The sequence below is a fragment of the Phyllostomus hastatus genome, unplaced genomic scaffold, assembly GCF_019186645.2.
Source record: "Phyllostomus hastatus isolate PE091 unplaced genomic scaffold, TTU_PhHast_1.1 phas_scaffold_385, whole genome shotgun sequence".
In the NCBI taxonomy this organism is placed as follows: Eukaryota; Metazoa; Chordata; class Mammalia; order Chiroptera; family Phyllostomidae; genus Phyllostomus; species Phyllostomus hastatus.
Genome location: NW_025334026.1, coordinates 6,674,779 through 6,692,155, shown reverse-complemented (window position 1 = coordinate 6,692,155; position 17,377 = coordinate 6,674,779). Strand labels below are relative to the sequence as shown.

Here is a 17,377-nt window from a genome sequence, read left to right as displayed (position 1 = left end):
GATTCCCTGCTGATATGCACAGCCAGGTGTTATGTGGGTGCCTGTCCCCAGCTCTGGTGGTCTGGTCTGGGGATCTTGGCTTGGGGTTGAGACCCAACTTTTCATAGAGGGAACATCTGCAGCTGACATATCCCTCCAGAATCTCAGCTTCTGCACATGGGAGCAGGACCAGTCCTTTTTATGTCTCTGTCTTTCCTACTTGTCTTGATGAGGTTTCTTCTGTAAATCCCTGGTTATAAGGCTTCAGCTAGTCTTCAGTTGATATTAAGGGTGATTATTCTACATTTTAGTTTTAATTCCAGTTTGGTCCTGGAGAAATGAGTGTAGCTTCTACCTACTCTGTCACCATCTTGGATCTGCTGTATGATCTTTTTAATATATTCCTGAATTCATTTTGCTAATATTTTATTGAGGATTTTTGCATCTATGTTCATCAAAGACACTAGCCTATAATTTTCTTTTTTGAAATATATTTGTCTGGTTTTGAAATCAGAGTATTGCTGGCTTCAGTATTGCTGGCTTTCAATACTCAGAGTATTGCTGGCAGAGTAAATGAGCTTGGGAGCTATCCCTCCAATTGTATTTTTTAAAATAGCTTGGTAAAATTCACCTGTGAAACCATCTGGTCCAATACTTTGGTTTGTTGTGAGTTTTTTTAAAATTATTTATTCAATTTCGTAAATAGTAGTTGGTATGTTCAGATTTTCTTTCTTCTTGATTCAGTCTTGGAAGATTGTATGTTTCTAGGGATTTATCCATTCTTCTAGATTGCCCAATTTGATGGCATGTTTGTAGTAGTTTCTTATACTCCTTTGTATTTCTGTGATGTCAGTTGTCACTTCCCTTTCATTTCTAATTTTATTTATTTGGGTCCCTTCTCTTTTTCCTTGATGAGTCTAGTTAAAGATTTACCAATCCTGTTTATCTTTTGAAAGAACTAGTTCTTGGTTTCATTAATCTCTTGTATTGTTTTTATAGACTTCATTTATTTTTTATGTAATTTTTATTTTATTCCTCTGTTCACTTTGGACTTTGTTGTCCTTTGTCTAGCTCCTTTAGGTATAAGATTAAATTGTTTATTTGAGATTTTTCTTGTTTATTGTGGTAGGCCTGTATTGCTATGAATATCCCTCTTAGGACTGCTTTCACTGTGTCTCATACATTTTGGGTTGTTGTGTCTCAAGATATCTTTTGATCTCTTCTTTTATCTCATTGTAAAACCATTCATTGTTTAGGATTTCATTTAGCCTCCTCGTGTTTGTGTGCTTTTCTTTTTTTTTCCCTTGTAATTGATTTCTAGTTTCATATCATTGTGATCAGAGAGATGCTTAATCTTCCTAAACTTATTGAAACTAGTTTTATGGCCTAACATGTGGTCTATCCTGGATAATGTCCATATGTGCTTGAAAAAAATGTATATTCTACTCTTTGGGCATGAGATGTTCTATAAACATCAATTATATCCACGTGGTCTAAGGTATCATTTATGTCCTGTTTCTTTGTTGATTTTCTGTCTGGAAGATACACTGATGTCAATGGGGTGTTACAGTCCCCTAAAATTACTGTATTACTGTCAATCTCTCATTTTATGTTCATCAATATTTGCTTTATATATTCAGGTGCTCGTACATTTGCCCCATAAGTGTTTAAAATTTCCTTCTTTGTCTCTTTTTATAATCTTTGTTTTAAAGTCTCTTTAGTCTGATGTAAGTATTAATACCCCAGCTTTTAGTTCCCATTTGCATAAAAATCTTCTTCCATCCCTTTACTTTCAATCTCTGTATGACTTTTGATCTGAAGTTTGTCTTCGGTAAGCAGGATATGTGTGGGTCTTGTTTTATTATTTGTCCAGTCACCCTATGTCTTTTGACTGGAACATTTAATACATTTACATTAAAATGATTACTGCTCTGACTGGTGTGGCTCAGTGGATTGAGTGCTGGCCTGCCGATTGAGAAATTGCAGGTTCAATTCCTAATCAGGGCACATACCTGGGTTGCAGGTCAGGTCCTCAATTGGGGGTGTGCAAAAGGCAACTGATCAATGTTTTTCTCCTTTTCTTTCTACCTCCGTTCCCCTCTCTCTAAATGTAAATAAGTAAAATCTTTAAAAACATATAAAAAATAAAGTGATCACTGATAGGTACATAGTTGTTGCCATTTTGTTATTTACATTTATGTTCTTTTTTCCCCTTCTTCTTAAAGAAGTCTCTTTAACATTTCTTTTGACACTGGTTTGATGGTGATGAACTCCTTATCTTTCTCTTGTCTGGGAAGCTCTTAATCTTTTCTTCCATTTTATCTTATTAATTTTTTACTTTTTCAAAATAAATATTTTACTTTTTGGTTTTATCAAAGGTACATATGCACAAAGCTACACATGATCATTTTAGTCTTCCTTTTTTCCTTATTGGTAACTTCTTTCATCAACAGTGAAGAACTGTTGTCTGTCATTATCTACAATATAGTTGCTTCTTTAGTCAATGTTGGTATATATTTAAGCAGCTTCAAAATTTCTAACTCATACCCCTTTGAGAAACATATTTACTGACTTGATTATATTTATGTAGAGTTCTCTTTATATTTAGACTTACAATATCCAGTCAATATATTTCCTGAAGTTCGGGTTTTTTCCCATTTCCTTCAGTATGGTTATGTCATTCATTCATAAATAGTTAAGACCATTTGTGTTTGCATTTGTTCTACTTTTATTCTATCTACTCTCAGGTGGCTTTACCCATTGCCATAGCTTCACTGATCACTTTTTCTGAGCTACATAACCATATGCATACTTAACCACCTTATTGGACATCCCCATGTAGAGGTCTCTCAGATTTCTTAAGCTGAACATGTTCAAAACTCATTCTCTCTTAAGTCTCTTGCCAGCTATTCACCATAAAGTATCCAGACTGATCGGGTTTGATTCTTGACTCCACAACTTGCTAGCTACGTGAGTTTGGTTGGGTTACTCAACTTTATGCTTCAATTTCCTCACCTGTAAAACTGGGAATAACAGTACCTACTTTGTGGTTGTAAAGGTTAAGAAAGTAAATATCTATAAATATTTAGAACATACTGCATAGTTAGCTGTATTTATATATAACATATTATTCTTACTCGTCTATCATGGTCTCTATCTCAATAAATAGCACCACCAAACCTGAAACCTGAATGTCATCCCTGACTTCCCATTCTTTCCCTCATTTTCTCTCCCCAATCAAAAGTCAAATCCTTATGAATCTACCCTCTTAAATATGCAGTGAAAGTTCCATCTTCACTTCTATTACCTTGATTCACGCCACTATCGTCTCTCAGTGAAATTAGTGCCACACCCAACTAACTGGTCCTGATGTTAGTCCAAATTTTTTTTCACACAGCTGTCAGAGTGATCTTTCTCCACACTCCTTCTCTACCATAGAAACACCTTCATTTTATTTTCTGACAAATGTTCGAACAAAAGTTTTACTAAATACAGAAAAACACAGAGAAAATAAACTGTAATGTCATTACTTGGAGATAAATGGTTACATTTGGGGAGTATATCCTTTCAGGCTTTACTATGCATACACGCACACATTATTATATGGCATATGTCATTTATTATATGCATAATTTTCTTTTTGAAACCTGATTTTAATTGATTAAATTGTGTCTATCACTTCATGACAGAAAACAAAATCTAAATATTCATTAAAAATAGATTCACAGTATATTCCATTGCATGAAATACCCAAATTTTTAAAACAAATTCATTAAGACATTTAGGGTTTTTCTTTCTTTTAAATTTTTTAATTTTATTTTTGATTTTAGAGAGAAGTGAAGGGAGGGAGAAAGAGAGGGAGAGATACATCGATGTGAGAGACACATTGGTGGGTGGCACTGTATGTGCACCCTGACTCAGGATCAAACCAGCAACCCAGGCATGAGTCTCAACCGGGAATGAAACAGGCAATCTTTCAGTTTGCAGAAGGATGCTCAACCAACTGAGCCATACTGGCCGGGTCTTGCTTGCTTGCTTGCTCCCTTCCTCCCTTCCACAGTTTTAGTAAAATTTTGTTTTTTCCTTATGATAAATTTTTAGAAGTGAAACTACTGGCCAGAAACTGCTGGGCCAGTATATCTCATACACTGTTGATAGACCTGCATCAACAGTATGTGAGAATGACCATTAGCCAGTGTTAGGCAGTGTTAAATTCTTTAAAATGTAATAAATAGCCTTGGCCAGTGTGGCTCAGTTGGTTGGAATGCTGTCTGTGGACTGAAGGGTCACAGGTCAATTCTCAGTCAAGGCACATGCCTGGGTTGCAGGTTTAGTCCCTAGTCAGGGCAAGTATGAGATCAATGTTTCTCTTTCACATCAATGTTTCTCTTCCTCCCTTCCCCCCTCTCTAAAATCAATAAGCATGTCTTTGAGTAAGGATTTAAAAAATCTAATATATAAATGGTATTTAACTGCTGCTTTAACATGCAATTCTTAGATAACATGTGAGGCAGAGCTTTTTATATTTTTAGCTTTTATATTTTTTCTTTTATAAATTACCCTTCCATGCCATTTGTCTACTTTTCTACCATACTCTCTTTTTCTTATTGATTTGTAAGAGTTTATTATGCCATGATGGATTAACTGAGCAGGTCCAAATTCTGCACATTTCAAGGAAAGGTTTGACCCTGGCCTCGCTCCTGGCAGATAACCCATTAAGCTCTTGGAACATCCTGCCTGTAAGAGTGTTTCTGTTTACTTGAGGTTTTAGGACAGGACAGAAAGTTTATGCTAATAATGGGATTTATGGTGGAAACCTTGGGCCATGTGGTATCAGCTTGCCCTCTGAAGGAGCTAACATGGGTGGTCAGCCATGCTCACATGACCAACTTCCAGTAAATATTCTGGATGCCATTATTTGGATGAGCTTCCCTGATAGGCAATACTGCATATACACTGTCACATCATTGCTCGGAGAATTAACCCTGTGGAGGTCGTGGCTGATCTGAGAGATACAGACTCTTTTCTTAAGTATTGTTGCATATATTGGGTGCATAGGTTCAAGGTCATGACTAGCTGAACATTTGTACATACACATTTGTACATGTACATTTGTACATACTAACACAAATTGAAGGAAATTCTAATGACAACAGAAATATGGCTTCCTCAACAAGCAGGAAAAGAAAAAGATGTGTTAGGTGTTTTGCATCCAAAACAAATCACTTATCAAAATATTTTTGCAAGTGTTGTAAAGAGTATATTTATGCCTTGAAGCACAGCAATATTGTCTGTGATGACTGTTACAAACATTTTGCAAGACCAATTATTGAAGATTCTGATTAATTAATGTTAAAGACTTTTTTTGGTTGTATTTTTCAGCATATCCATGTCTTCATTTTTTGAAAAGAAAATTTTTTCTTTATGCTTTTATATTTCTTTAACAATTTCTAGATTGTAGGTGAAAATAAGTTAAAAATCGTGTATTTTATTATGTAAATAAATGTAAATTTGCAGTGTTTTTTATTTTATTTTTCACATTTAAGTACATACTAACAATGACTATATTTCTCAGATACATGTGACCTACACTATAATTTTTGGACCTCGACCTCAGCAGGGTTAAGCCCTATCTGTACAACTCTATTTGAGAGAGGACAACTGAAAGCTTGCACCTGGTCTCTGCTGGACCCCACCCTATTTTTGTTGCTGATTTTAATCTGTATCCTTTCACTGTAATACTTGTTATTGTAACTACAACAGTTTTCTTGAGTTGTGTGAGTTTTCCAGCAAATCATTGAACTTGAAGGTTGTCTTGGGTATCCTTGAACATGAATAGTAATCAAAAACTCCCTCATCATAGCATAAATAACAATTATAGCTTCCATTTTATCATTTGCATTTTATTTTTGCTGCTTTTTAAAAAGAGTTAATTTAAAAAATTTCTGCATTATAAAATCCAGGTTTTAGTCCCTTAATGTGTGAGAGGGTTTTTCTTTTGTTTTGCTTTCTTAGACAGTTATACATGTTAACAAGTGTTTTACATATTCTACATGTAAACATGAGCACACAAAACATGGGAATATACAGAGTAAAATGTTAGTGCCCTTCAACTCTTCTACTTCCCTCCCTGAAGGTAATTCACTGTCTGTCACTTTGTGTACATGCTTTTCTGTGCATTTACAGACACATATAACCACATACATATTTAACATAACACACACTGGACTATGTGCATTGTTGTGCAACATCCTTTACTCACTAAACGTCTTAGAGCTCTTTCCCTGTCTGTTAACTTGATAATAAACTGCCTTACTGTATTACATAGCAGCATAGTATTCCACTGTATGGATCTACCATAAGTAACTATGTCCCTAGGCAACATTTGGCCTCCAGCAATTTCTCACAATTAGAAATAATACTGCAATAAACATCTTTGTATATATATCCTTGTATACCTGTGCAAGTATTTCTGCATAACAGATACTACAGTGGAATTTTTCAGCCACAGACTAAATTCATTTAACATTTTTGTAGATATAGTCAAATTCCCACTCAAAATGATCTTCTTCAACTTTACAGCTGGTGCCCTTCTTATTCCCTCCCCCCACATTTTCCTCAATACTTTGTATCATTAATATAATTATTTATATTTTGTCAGTCCAGTGGGTAAAAAATATCTTTGTCTCCATTTGTATTCTTTGGTTACTTATGAGGTTAAACTTTATTTTTGTTCATTCATTAGCTGTGTTTCGTCTATAAAATGCTGTGTATATCCTTTGCCTACTTTCTTTTTTTGTTGTTAACAGATGTTCTTTACATATTATAAACATTAATCCTTTATGTCTTACATATGTTGCAAATATTTTCTTCATGTCTCTTATTTTTAGGTCTTTGTTCTTTTAAAATAGTGAAATTTAAAATTTTGATATAATCAAGTTAATGAGTTTTCCCAGAGTTTTGTGTCCTGTTTGAGTAGCTTGGGATGGCTAGAGCATAGAGTTGCAAGGGTAGAAGGCAAAGCAGTATGCAATATTAAAATTATAAAGGGCTTTGAAAGCACTGCTAAGAAACTAAAACATTATACTGAAGGCAACAGGGAACCATGTAAGTTTTCAACAATAGAAAGATTTTCAACAAACATAATTATCTACCTACTAAGTGCCATCATCAAATCTGTCTCTTAGAAAAATATAATTTTTGTATATTTTACATTTCACACAATTTATAAGTTAAACATAGATAATATGTCAAAGGGTATAGTTAAGGGGAGTTTGCTATACTACATTATTAAAAATATTTTAAATTAAAACAAAATGGTATCAGTGCAGAAATTGTCAGAGCAGTGAAAGAAACAGTCTTAAAACAGGTCCGGCTCTGGCCGGGTGGCTCAGTTGGTTGGAGGGTCGTCTGATCACCAAAAGGTTGCGGGGTTTGATTCCCGGTCAGGACACATACCTACGTCGTGGGCTTGACGCCTGATCGCGGGGCAGATACGAGAGGAAACTGATCAATGCTTTCTGTCTCTCTAAAATGAATAATAAAAAAATATCCTTGGGTGAGGATTAAATTAATATGTATTTACAAACAAGCCTGAGTATATGCCTACCTACAGAATATAATGTCATTTCAATTCAGTGGGAAAACAGCAATAGATGACACTAAGGAAGGTGTGACGATAAGGGATATACAAGATAGGGTCACTTTAACTAAGCTCCTAAAATTGTTAACATTACAAGCTTTTAGGCATGAGGAAAAGCTATTCTTGTTCTAACTAGCCTGAGAACTTAAGAGCTTTTGAACTATCCAGTCCTGCATCAATGCCTAGATATACCTGTATTTTGCTGTGTATACTGGGCACTTTTTTGTGCAAATTTTTGAGGGAAAAATAAGGGTGTGCATTATACATGGGCAGTGCCTGAAATACCTTGTATCTACTCTTGTGTTTTGTAATTGTTACATACCATTTCTTGTACCATAATACGTTAAAAAAATAAATGCTAGAATTCCTTTATAATACAAAAAGCAAGTAAATATAAATAAAAATTGAATTAAAAATTAAAACAAAATATTTATTTCTTGGAAGTTGGGGCCAAAAACATGGGTGCGTGTTATACAGGCCAAACTACAGTACATCTGGACCTCCAGATAACCCTTTATCCCCGAAATAATTATTCAGATCACCTAATTATTTTCTGAAGGACTCACATATGCATCCACCTGACATCTATTATCCAGACCACGTGACATAACCAGACCTCATGACCCCCACCTTCCTGATCACCTGGCATCCTTATCCTGCCTGTCATCTGACTGATAACTGTCCTGGACCAATCCTAGGGTTAAGAATGCAGGGTTGAAAAATTCTCACGAATGTCCTTTTTTTCTATAAGAACTTTAAACTTTTCTTTCTTTTTTGGAACAGTTCTGGATTTTTGGCTAGCTGTGTTTCCAGTTGCAAAGTCTAAGACCCTTAAATAATGCCCAATAAAACATAAGTAAAAATGTAAAAAAGGTGGTTTTTTTAATCCTTCATAAGTATAATGGTGATTGTTTTAATAATCTTGACTTGGGGGGAAACTCCAAAACATGATACCCACCCACGCCTACATAAAACTAAATCGCATAAGATATTAAAGGAAAACACATTTAAAATCTTTAGTTGGGGAAGGCCTTCCTATCAAACAAGGGACACAGGGTATCGGAGAAGGCTGGGGCGCCGCTGAGGGGATCCGAGTCGAAGCGTGGTGGCGGCTTCCGCGTCCAGGGTGCCCTCGGACCCCGCCTGCCCTTCCCAGAGCCCGCCGTTGCGTTCCCGGCCGCTGCACTCACCAGACAAAGGGCCGTTCGGGTTGCTCCGCCCCCTGACACCGCCTCCGCGCTGCCTCCTCCTCCCCCCGCCCAAACCCGGGCGGGAGCTGGTGTGAGTGCCCTGACGCTTGAACCAATGACTCCCAGGGACTGGGCCCCTGGGGCTGGACCAGCCCCCAGAGCCAGGTAGACTCTGTTGGGAAAACCCAGCAATGGCGACTGCGCCGTGCTGGCTTCGGCTCTCCAATACGCATGCGCCAGCGGCGTCCGGGGCAGACAGCTTCCCACCTGCTGGTTCGGACCTGCCACCCGTTTTCCCAGGTCTGCTCTACACCAGGGCCCGCAACCCCGGAGTCCTGAGACTTAGCCCGCGACCCTCACAGAATTTCGCGTACTGAGAGGGAAGAGGCGGTGGCGAGGACCCTTCCATAATCCCTGTCAATTAGAAATGTTCCACTGTCAGGCTGTGCGCGGTGTCGCTGCTCCGACCCCTAGGCGGCTGGACGAGACCCCGCTCTCCTGGGTTCCGGAATATCGCTCCCAACCCCTGCCTTTTTATACCGACGAAACTGTAAATATAATAATAATGATTGAATACAACTTTTTGGGAACACAGGTCTACTGATGAGAAGAATGGAATTCTTTTAAGAGGGATAAGATTTTACTTAATTGGGGTTCAAAGTTAGTTCTCCAGCACCAACATGGACTGCGAAAGTTCATCTGCTAATGGTAGTCTGTAATGAAATCTTATATATTTCCATCTTTGAAAACCTTTCAAATATATAGATACTTCAGATACTGATGTTCATAAGCACATGATTTACATTGAACATATTCATTGCTTGGAAGACATTTATAAAACTACATTATATTGTCTTGATGGGATGTCCTTAGATGTCAGATTAATCACTCCTATTGTAAATAAAGGTTAAGTAGCAGCTCTGCAGCTGCATAGTTAAATGGATTTTGAAATACGGAAATGCCCTTTGCACTTGCACAGAGGTCTGAAAATGCTATTGGAACAATAGTTTGCACTTGAAAAAATACATCCTCTGCTAATTTTGTGAGGGGATAGGGCTCTCACTTCTTGTTTTACCTTTTGACAGCACTACAAGTATATAAAGCAGCTTAGCATCACTTGTGATTCAAACAATATTAGTTGTCATCGAAATGACTTTACTGTAGTACAAGTTATATGCTATAGCTGTTTTACCTTGTAATTTTAGGTTGGCTTCATTAAGAAACATGATCAAGTTTGCAGAAAAAGCTTATTTCCAAATCCATTCAGTATTTGATAAGTGACTGAGAACAGTTCTCATTTAGAAAAATTTAGACCTTGGCGCTGAAGTCAAATCTTAATAAAATTTTAACACACACACACACACACACACACACACACACACACACACAACCTTACCGCTTTTAATCCATCAAACTTCTGGCTATGTAGTAGGGTACATCAGGATACTTAATTTCTATATTTTTGGTGAAAATTTATGAAACTAGCAATGGTTAAATCCATGAGAAGAAATAAAGTTCACCATTGCCATTACTATTTTAATAATCCATGGTAGATTCAAATATTTTCCACAAAGTACCTACTTAGCAAATTCCACTCAATGAGTACTGAATTAGGGTTTTCTCAACTTGTTTGAAAATATCCTTTCTTGAAGTTGTACATAGACTATTCACAAATGCTAATTTTTCAGTCACTTCAAAATTGGCATTGACTCTTGAATAAAAAAAACAAACACTGAACAGTATCCATAATATGTTGACTCATCATGAGCCAAGCAAACTTACTTTGGTTGCAATCTTATCCTTATTTTTTATCTTTGTGAAGAAATTCTGGTGTGATGATATATTATTTCCTTTTGAACTTTCTAATTATTCTGACCATTGCTTTCTGACACAATTACTATGGTAATATCTGGCCTGTATTCAGCTTGCCTGTAAGATCCAAAGTGAATAGCTGGTTTGGCAGGTTCTTTGTCATTTACAATTAACACACTAGTAGTTCTTTAAGGCAAAACTTCAGGTATAGTTTCATTCAGCGGGGCTCTCTCAGAGTCTTGCAAGGCTAAAGTTAAGATGTCAACAGGGCCATGCTCCATTCTGGAGGCTCTGGGGAAAAATATACTTCTCATCTTACTCAGATTGTTGGTTGAATTTAGCTCCTTGTGGTTGTAGGACTGGGGTATCCCTTTCCTCTTGCCTGTCAGCGGGAGCCAGTCTTTACTCCTAGAGTTTGTCGGTATCCCTTTCCTGCCAGTTTTATTTTATTTTATTTTTTAAGCTTAAAGGTGAGTTTATTAAGTTCATTGATGAAAGCTTCAGAAGAATATTCTGAAAATTATTTTTTCTCAGAGAAAAATGGAAAATCAACATTCTCTCCATAAAGCCAAAGATGCTGTGTCAGTTAAGCCTCTCTACAGACGAGGATGGTCGATTGATTGGTCAAGTCACTCTCTGGGTCAGCAGAATTATAGTCTGGATCATCCTCATCATCTTCTAGCTCCAAGTCATCCATTTTCTGGAACAAAGATTCATTTACTTCTACATTATTTCCAACATCCTTCAAGAACTGGGTGTCAGATGTGCCAAGATTATAATCTGTTTCAAATAGTTGTTTCCCGCTCATTTTTTTCCTGCTTGTTCTTTTATTTTTATTAGTTTCTTTTTAGTTTCCAAGAGTTCTGCATCAAATTTGGCTTTCTAACTTAAGAAATTCTCGATTTTAACTAGTGCCATGAAATAATTGCTTTTCAGCTTCTTCTTTTCTTTTTCCTTTTGTTTCTTTTCTTCTTCTCTTCTAGTTTTTATTTGATCCATTATTTCATTTATTTTTTCTGGCACAGCTGTCATTAATGATCATCACCATACCATGTTTTCTTTTTTATTAATGCTAATAACTTTTAAATGCCTGAGACATCCTTATCTTCCAGATTTTCTTCCAAATTTTCTTCCAAGATTATCTTCCAAATTCTGAATTCCAAGATTATCTTCCAAATTTATATATTTATATATTTATAAAGAGGAGCTTCATCAGGGTATTTCTCAGTGTATGTAAACTTGAGGATAGCCTAGATGATTTCAAAATTTTCTCCAGCCTCAGATGTCACGGTGATGGTGAATCTGGGAGGATTCTCTGGTAATACTGTAAAGGAGTCGAGGTAGATGGACTCCAGAGCCTCCAGCTCATTGTGCTGCTCCTCACTGTAATCTGTCATTACGGCCCTTGCCACTGCCCATTGATTGCCCAGAGACCCAGGCGGCACGCTACAGCCAGGGCCACGCTGCACTAGGAGAGCAGGCAGTGGCCTGGCGGGTACAGGCACAGAGTCCCCAGGTGGGAGACCTGGGGCCCAAAGCTAAGTCTCCTGCCATTTTATTTTCCTATGTATTTGCTGAAGTTCAAACTGGGTCCATCTGTTCTTTCCCTAAAGTCACTGAACATTTGTATAACCAGTGTTTTGAAGTCAGATTCCTTGTCTCATTTCATTTAGTTATTTTTCTGGAGTTTTGTCTGGTTCTTCATTGGGGTATGTTTCTTTGTCTTCTCATTTTGGATGCATTTCTGTGTTTGTTTCTATATATTAGGTAGATCTGCTACATCCTCTGGTCTTGGCAGAGTTGCCCTATAGAGTAGGTGTCCTGTGGTGCCCAGTGGCACAGTCTCTGGTAACTTGAGCCAGGTGCTCTAGGAATGTCCTTCATGTGAGTTGTGTGTGCCCTCCTGTTGTAGTTGAGTTGTTTAAAAACAATTTTGCATCTTCTTTTATGCATTTGAAATAAAGGGCGGGGGCGTAAGGAAGATTACATGGAGGTGGACGGAAGCAATGTGGGACTGGGACTACAGTGTAGTTAACAAGATTATGTGCTCTCTTGAGGGTGGTTACAGCTTATTTCAAAGTCTTGGAGAGCATTATGTTAAGTGCAATAAACCAGGTGATGAAAGACAAATACTGTATGATCTCACCTATAAGTGGATTCTAATCAACAAAACAAACAAGCAAGCAAAATATAACCAGAGACATTGAATTAAAGAACAAACTGACAGTAACCAGAGGTGAGGAGGGAGGGAGCTAATGAGGGGAAGAAGAGTTAGGGTCATCAAGGAACATGAATAAAGGACCCATGGACAAAGCCAAAAGGAGATAGAATTGAGGGTGGGAGATCGGGGTAGGTAGGGCAGGGGAGAGTGGTGGGGGGGAAATGGAGACAACTGTACTTGAACAACAATTTTTTAAAAAGTCTTATTAACCTAGATGCATAGAAATAATGGATGGCATTTTGCTTAAGGCAAAGCAGGTTAATTCACATATCCATCACCGTATATTTACCATTTTGTGTGTGTGTGTGGGTGGTGGAACATTTTATATCTACTCTTGTAGAAAATTTTAAGTATGCAATACATTATTATTAACTATAGTCATCATGTTGTACATTAGATCTCTAGAACTTTGGAGTCTGCATAGCTGAAACTTAATACTCTTGAATTTATAGTAACTTATTTTCAATTCTGAGAAAAGATAAGTATAAGGAGTCAAGAAGCAACGCTTTTTCAGTAGTTTAAATGTTTATTGTTGATTGCAGTTAAAGACTGAAAATCACTGCAATACTCACTGTTAACATTCTGCTAAGTAATTCAGAACCTCTATATATACTAGACTAGAATAAACCATACCATACAGCAGAACACTATCTGTATGAGAAAACACTATTTACCATTACAGAAAAGTGAGATAAAGTATATAGTGGGATAATCCTCAGGATATATCAAATGAAGAAACCATTGTAAACAGAGCCATTCTTTAATTCTGTTTGCTTTTCTCTTTGCCATAGCCATCTGTAATATTTTCTTTTAAATTGTGCCTCATTTCCTCTGTATCTTTGTGCCATACTCAAAAGTAGGATAGCATGTCCTTCAAAGGGAGCTCTGCTTATAAATCAGCACAACATGTTCTCTTGTATCTCTCCTCCCTTGTTCCAAACAGTTTCAAACCCAGCGAATATTTGGTCTACAAATATCAAGAACACCAGCTTTGGAGTCAGTACAGACCTGTGTCTGCTGCATAGCTGAAATCTTGGGCAGGTAAGTTATTTAATTTCTCTGAATCTGAATTTTTTGTTCTGGCATATGACAATGAAAATACATGTATCTCATTGATGCATGGTCGTGAGGACTAAAGGAGGTAGAGTACATAAACAGCACAGTACTAGGTACGTAATAAATACTTCAGAAATGACAGTTATCATTCATTTAGTTTGGCGTTTAACAGACTTGTTTAAATGTTATAAACTCTGCTTTCCCCATTCTCCTTCACTAAGCACACTCTAATCCTCCAGCTTCTTCTGGTAATCTACTCTGGAAAGGTAAGTACTTATTAAGTGTCTTTCTGGTTTTTAAAGCAAAATTCTCTATTTCCCTTTCATGTCCAGAGAGCCCTTCAAAGAAGAGTATTCTTTGTCCTCTTGATTTCAAAAGGGAGTTAACCTTTCTTTAGATGCTTTTTGCATGTTTATGGTTAAATGTAATATTGTACATTGTAAGTTAAATATAGAAGCTATATTTGCTATATAGAAGCCTGTCTAGCAAAACAGCCACAATTAATGAATAATTTTCCTTTGCTCACAGTCTTTTTATTTTTAAATTATATTTTACTGTTTATGTTAATGCAATTGTAGTAATTTTGCCCTCTTTGCCCCTCTCCACCCAGCAACCCCCCACTCCCTCAGGCAATCCCCCTGCCGTTGTCCCTGTACATGGGTCATGTGAATGTTTTTTGGCTACTCTATTCCCTGTGCTGTACTTTACATTCCCATGACTATTCTGTAACTACCAATTTGTACTTCTTATTCCCTTTACCTTTTTCACCCTTCTCTCTGATCCCTCTCCCATCCGGCAACCATCTCTGTATCTATGATTCAAAACAACCACAATTTAAAACAATAATAGTGTGGACTGAAAGCCAAAACCTGGGATAATGTCTATATTAGACTCCCTTATTGATGAAACTATATTGTAGAAATATTGTCTTTTACATTGATTTTTAAAAGGGTTTTTTTGTTTTGTTTTGTTTTCAGCTCTTTCAGTCTGGCATGGCAGAAAAAGCAATGTGCATGTCCACACAAATACCCGATGATGAAGATATAGTTGAGTACATCTTTCAAATAGAACTCTTCATTCTATACTTCAACAGGATTGTGTAGTTTCAAAATATTGGCTCAGTAAACTGAGATAAACCTAGATGATAAAGGCTTATGCTTGGACATGAATTAACTTTCATACTAATTAGAGTTAAGTATTATGAAGGTTTAAATAATTATTGCGTGTTTTTTTAGTCTGAAGACTTTTTTCATAGTGCAAGAGATCATTCCTATTTAATACCAAAGAATAATAAATTAAAACTCCAGGACCTCCTCTTAGGTAACAAGAATAGTGCTATTTTGAAGTATATGTTTATGGAACTTCATGTACTGATAATACATAACTTTTAAATGAAGTTTACTTTAGGAAGTAGTTGGGTGGCTGCTTGTTTATTACTTCACACTGAGCAGGAGATTGGATCAAGTTCCATATTAAGATGAGCTTCTGTTCTAGGGAAAGCATATAGTAATTGATGTAAAATTTATACTAAAAGAGAAAATAGTATGTCTGAATGGGTGAAAACTTGGTTTTAGAATTCTTTTTGACTAAAATGTCAAATATATACATGAATATTGAGCTATGTTAAATAGCGTTCATTTATGTCTTAATAACTAAAGGTTCTCTTCCTGGTGTTCTCTCTTTTCTCAAACGTGTGTTTCTCTATCTTAGTTTTAACGACCAAATTATCTTATTTTTCTCTTTTCCTTCTCATTGTTACTCCTCTGGAGTGCATGGATTATTCAACTGTTTTGTTCTGGCAATCATGCCTTTCAAATCACACTTGACCTGCCTTTCATCCTCACTGCTTTACTGACACTACTATCAGTCATGTCTCAGTGACCGAACCTCTGGCTTGTGCCCATTCCATACAGTTTTTGGCCCCTCTTCTGCATTAAATCACAGTGAATGCTTGTTTGTTTATGTGACATTAAAATCGTCAAGTGTTAGAATTAGAAGAGACCTCAAAGGCCAGTTCATCAAATTTTAATCTGATACATAAATGCTTGCTACAGACCCTTTAGAAAGTAATCTTCCAACCTTTTTTTGAACTCTAGTACAGTTAGCAACTTAGTTTGTTTCTTTTTAAGATATTAAAAATGACATTCTCACATTATTAAAAGAAAAACTTAAACAATACAAAAGAGAAAACACTCCTTTCAAGCTAGGTTTCTTTCTTTTTTTTTAACCACCAACAACTAATCTTTGGACAACTTTTCATGTGAACACATCCAGATACACCTTTTTAAAAAACAACTCTTTACTTTTGCTCTTATGAAAGTACTTTTCTTCAATAATCAGTTGCCTTTTGGTGGCTATAAAGTACTTTCTTTTTTTCTTTTTGCTATTCTGTACAACACTGCATTGAATATCCTCATATCTAGTTTTTCATGTACATGTTAGAATATCTTCCTAGAAATGAAATTGTTGGGTTAAAGAAGATATGCAATTGTTTTATTTGATGGTAATTAACAAATTATTCTATAAAGATATGCTAATTTATACTCAAACCATCAATATGTGATGCCTGTTTTGTTTTTTCCTTTATCTCTCTCCTGTATTAGAATTCAAGGCTTAAGTAGTTCCATTTAATTTTGGGATAACTTTCATTATAAGAAAATCCTTCCCATATGTTGTATAAAATTAGACCCTTGGAACTCTTCCTCCTCTTGCAATTCCATTGAGCACCACAAAATAAGTGCAACATCTTTTTCAAATGAATCTTTATTCTTATTTCCTCACACTTAAAATATTCAGTTTTCTCACATAAGGTCTTTAAAATTGAGATATAATTGACATATAATATTGTATAAGTTTAAGGTATACAACCTAATGATTGAATGTATGTATATATTGCAAAATGATCACTGCAATAAGTTTAATTAACATCCACCACCACATGTGGTTACAATTATTTATGTTGTGATGAGAACTTTTGAGGTCTACTCTCTTCTCATGTAATGTTTTAACTTAAGTTCTGTTATTAGTTTCCTTTTGTGTTCCTTCCTTTGCTGTTCTCATCTCCTCTTTGTCTTCCTTTCGTTCTCCCTTCCTCTATTCCTTCCTATCTTCCTCCCCCCTTTCCTTCCAGGCTATTAAATGAGCACCAACACTGTACCAGGATCTAGGCAAAATGTGGACTGATGTACAGTGTTCTAATGTCCCTCTTAGAGTTAAAGATGAATCTCCAAGAAAGGTTTGACCACCAGAGATAAGTTCAGACTGCCCATCTTTTATCTGGATACACTGATCCTCATAGGTTTTTTCCCTGAAACTACATTACAATATTAAATCTTTACATTTACAATGAGCTGCATTTCTTGTTTCTCTTCTCTCTTTATGCTTTTATTAAACTTAATTTGCCATTCAGCCTTGGGCTGTACATGCAACATAAGTATGTTTATTTATTTATTTTTGGGGTTGCACCTAGTTTTCTCA

At 36.3% G+C, this 17,377-nt stretch overlaps 2 protein-coding genes and 1 pseudogene across 3 annotated transcripts in view; 1 reads left to right on the top strand and 2 right to left on the bottom strand.

Moving 5' to 3' along the window:
• ZNF713 (zinc finger protein 713) overlaps positions 1-9,070 on the bottom strand; it is a 51,087-nt gene extending 42,017 nt beyond the window's left edge. The window contains exon 1 of the mRNA XM_045819684.1: positions 8,812-9,070. The gene's annotated coding sequence lies outside the window, so the exon portion shown is untranslated. The remainder of the gene's footprint in view (positions 1-8,811) is intronic.
• The window catches only part of SEPTIN14 (septin 14), a 40,478-nt gene continuing 32,091 nt past the window's right edge, over positions 8,991-17,377 (top strand). For both annotated transcript variants that reach the window (XM_045819685.1, XM_045819686.1), the window contains exons 1-3: positions 8,991-9,111; positions 13,788-13,885; positions 14,878-14,946. In XM_045819685.1, coding sequence (XP_045675641.1) covers positions 14,893-14,946 — 54 coding nt within the window. In that variant the 5' untranslated portion in view covers positions 8,991-9,111; positions 13,788-13,885; positions 14,878-14,892. The remainder of the gene's footprint in view (positions 9,112-13,787; positions 13,886-14,877; positions 14,947-17,377) is intronic.
• Positions 11,210-12,020, bottom strand: LOC123806287 (annotated as a pseudogene).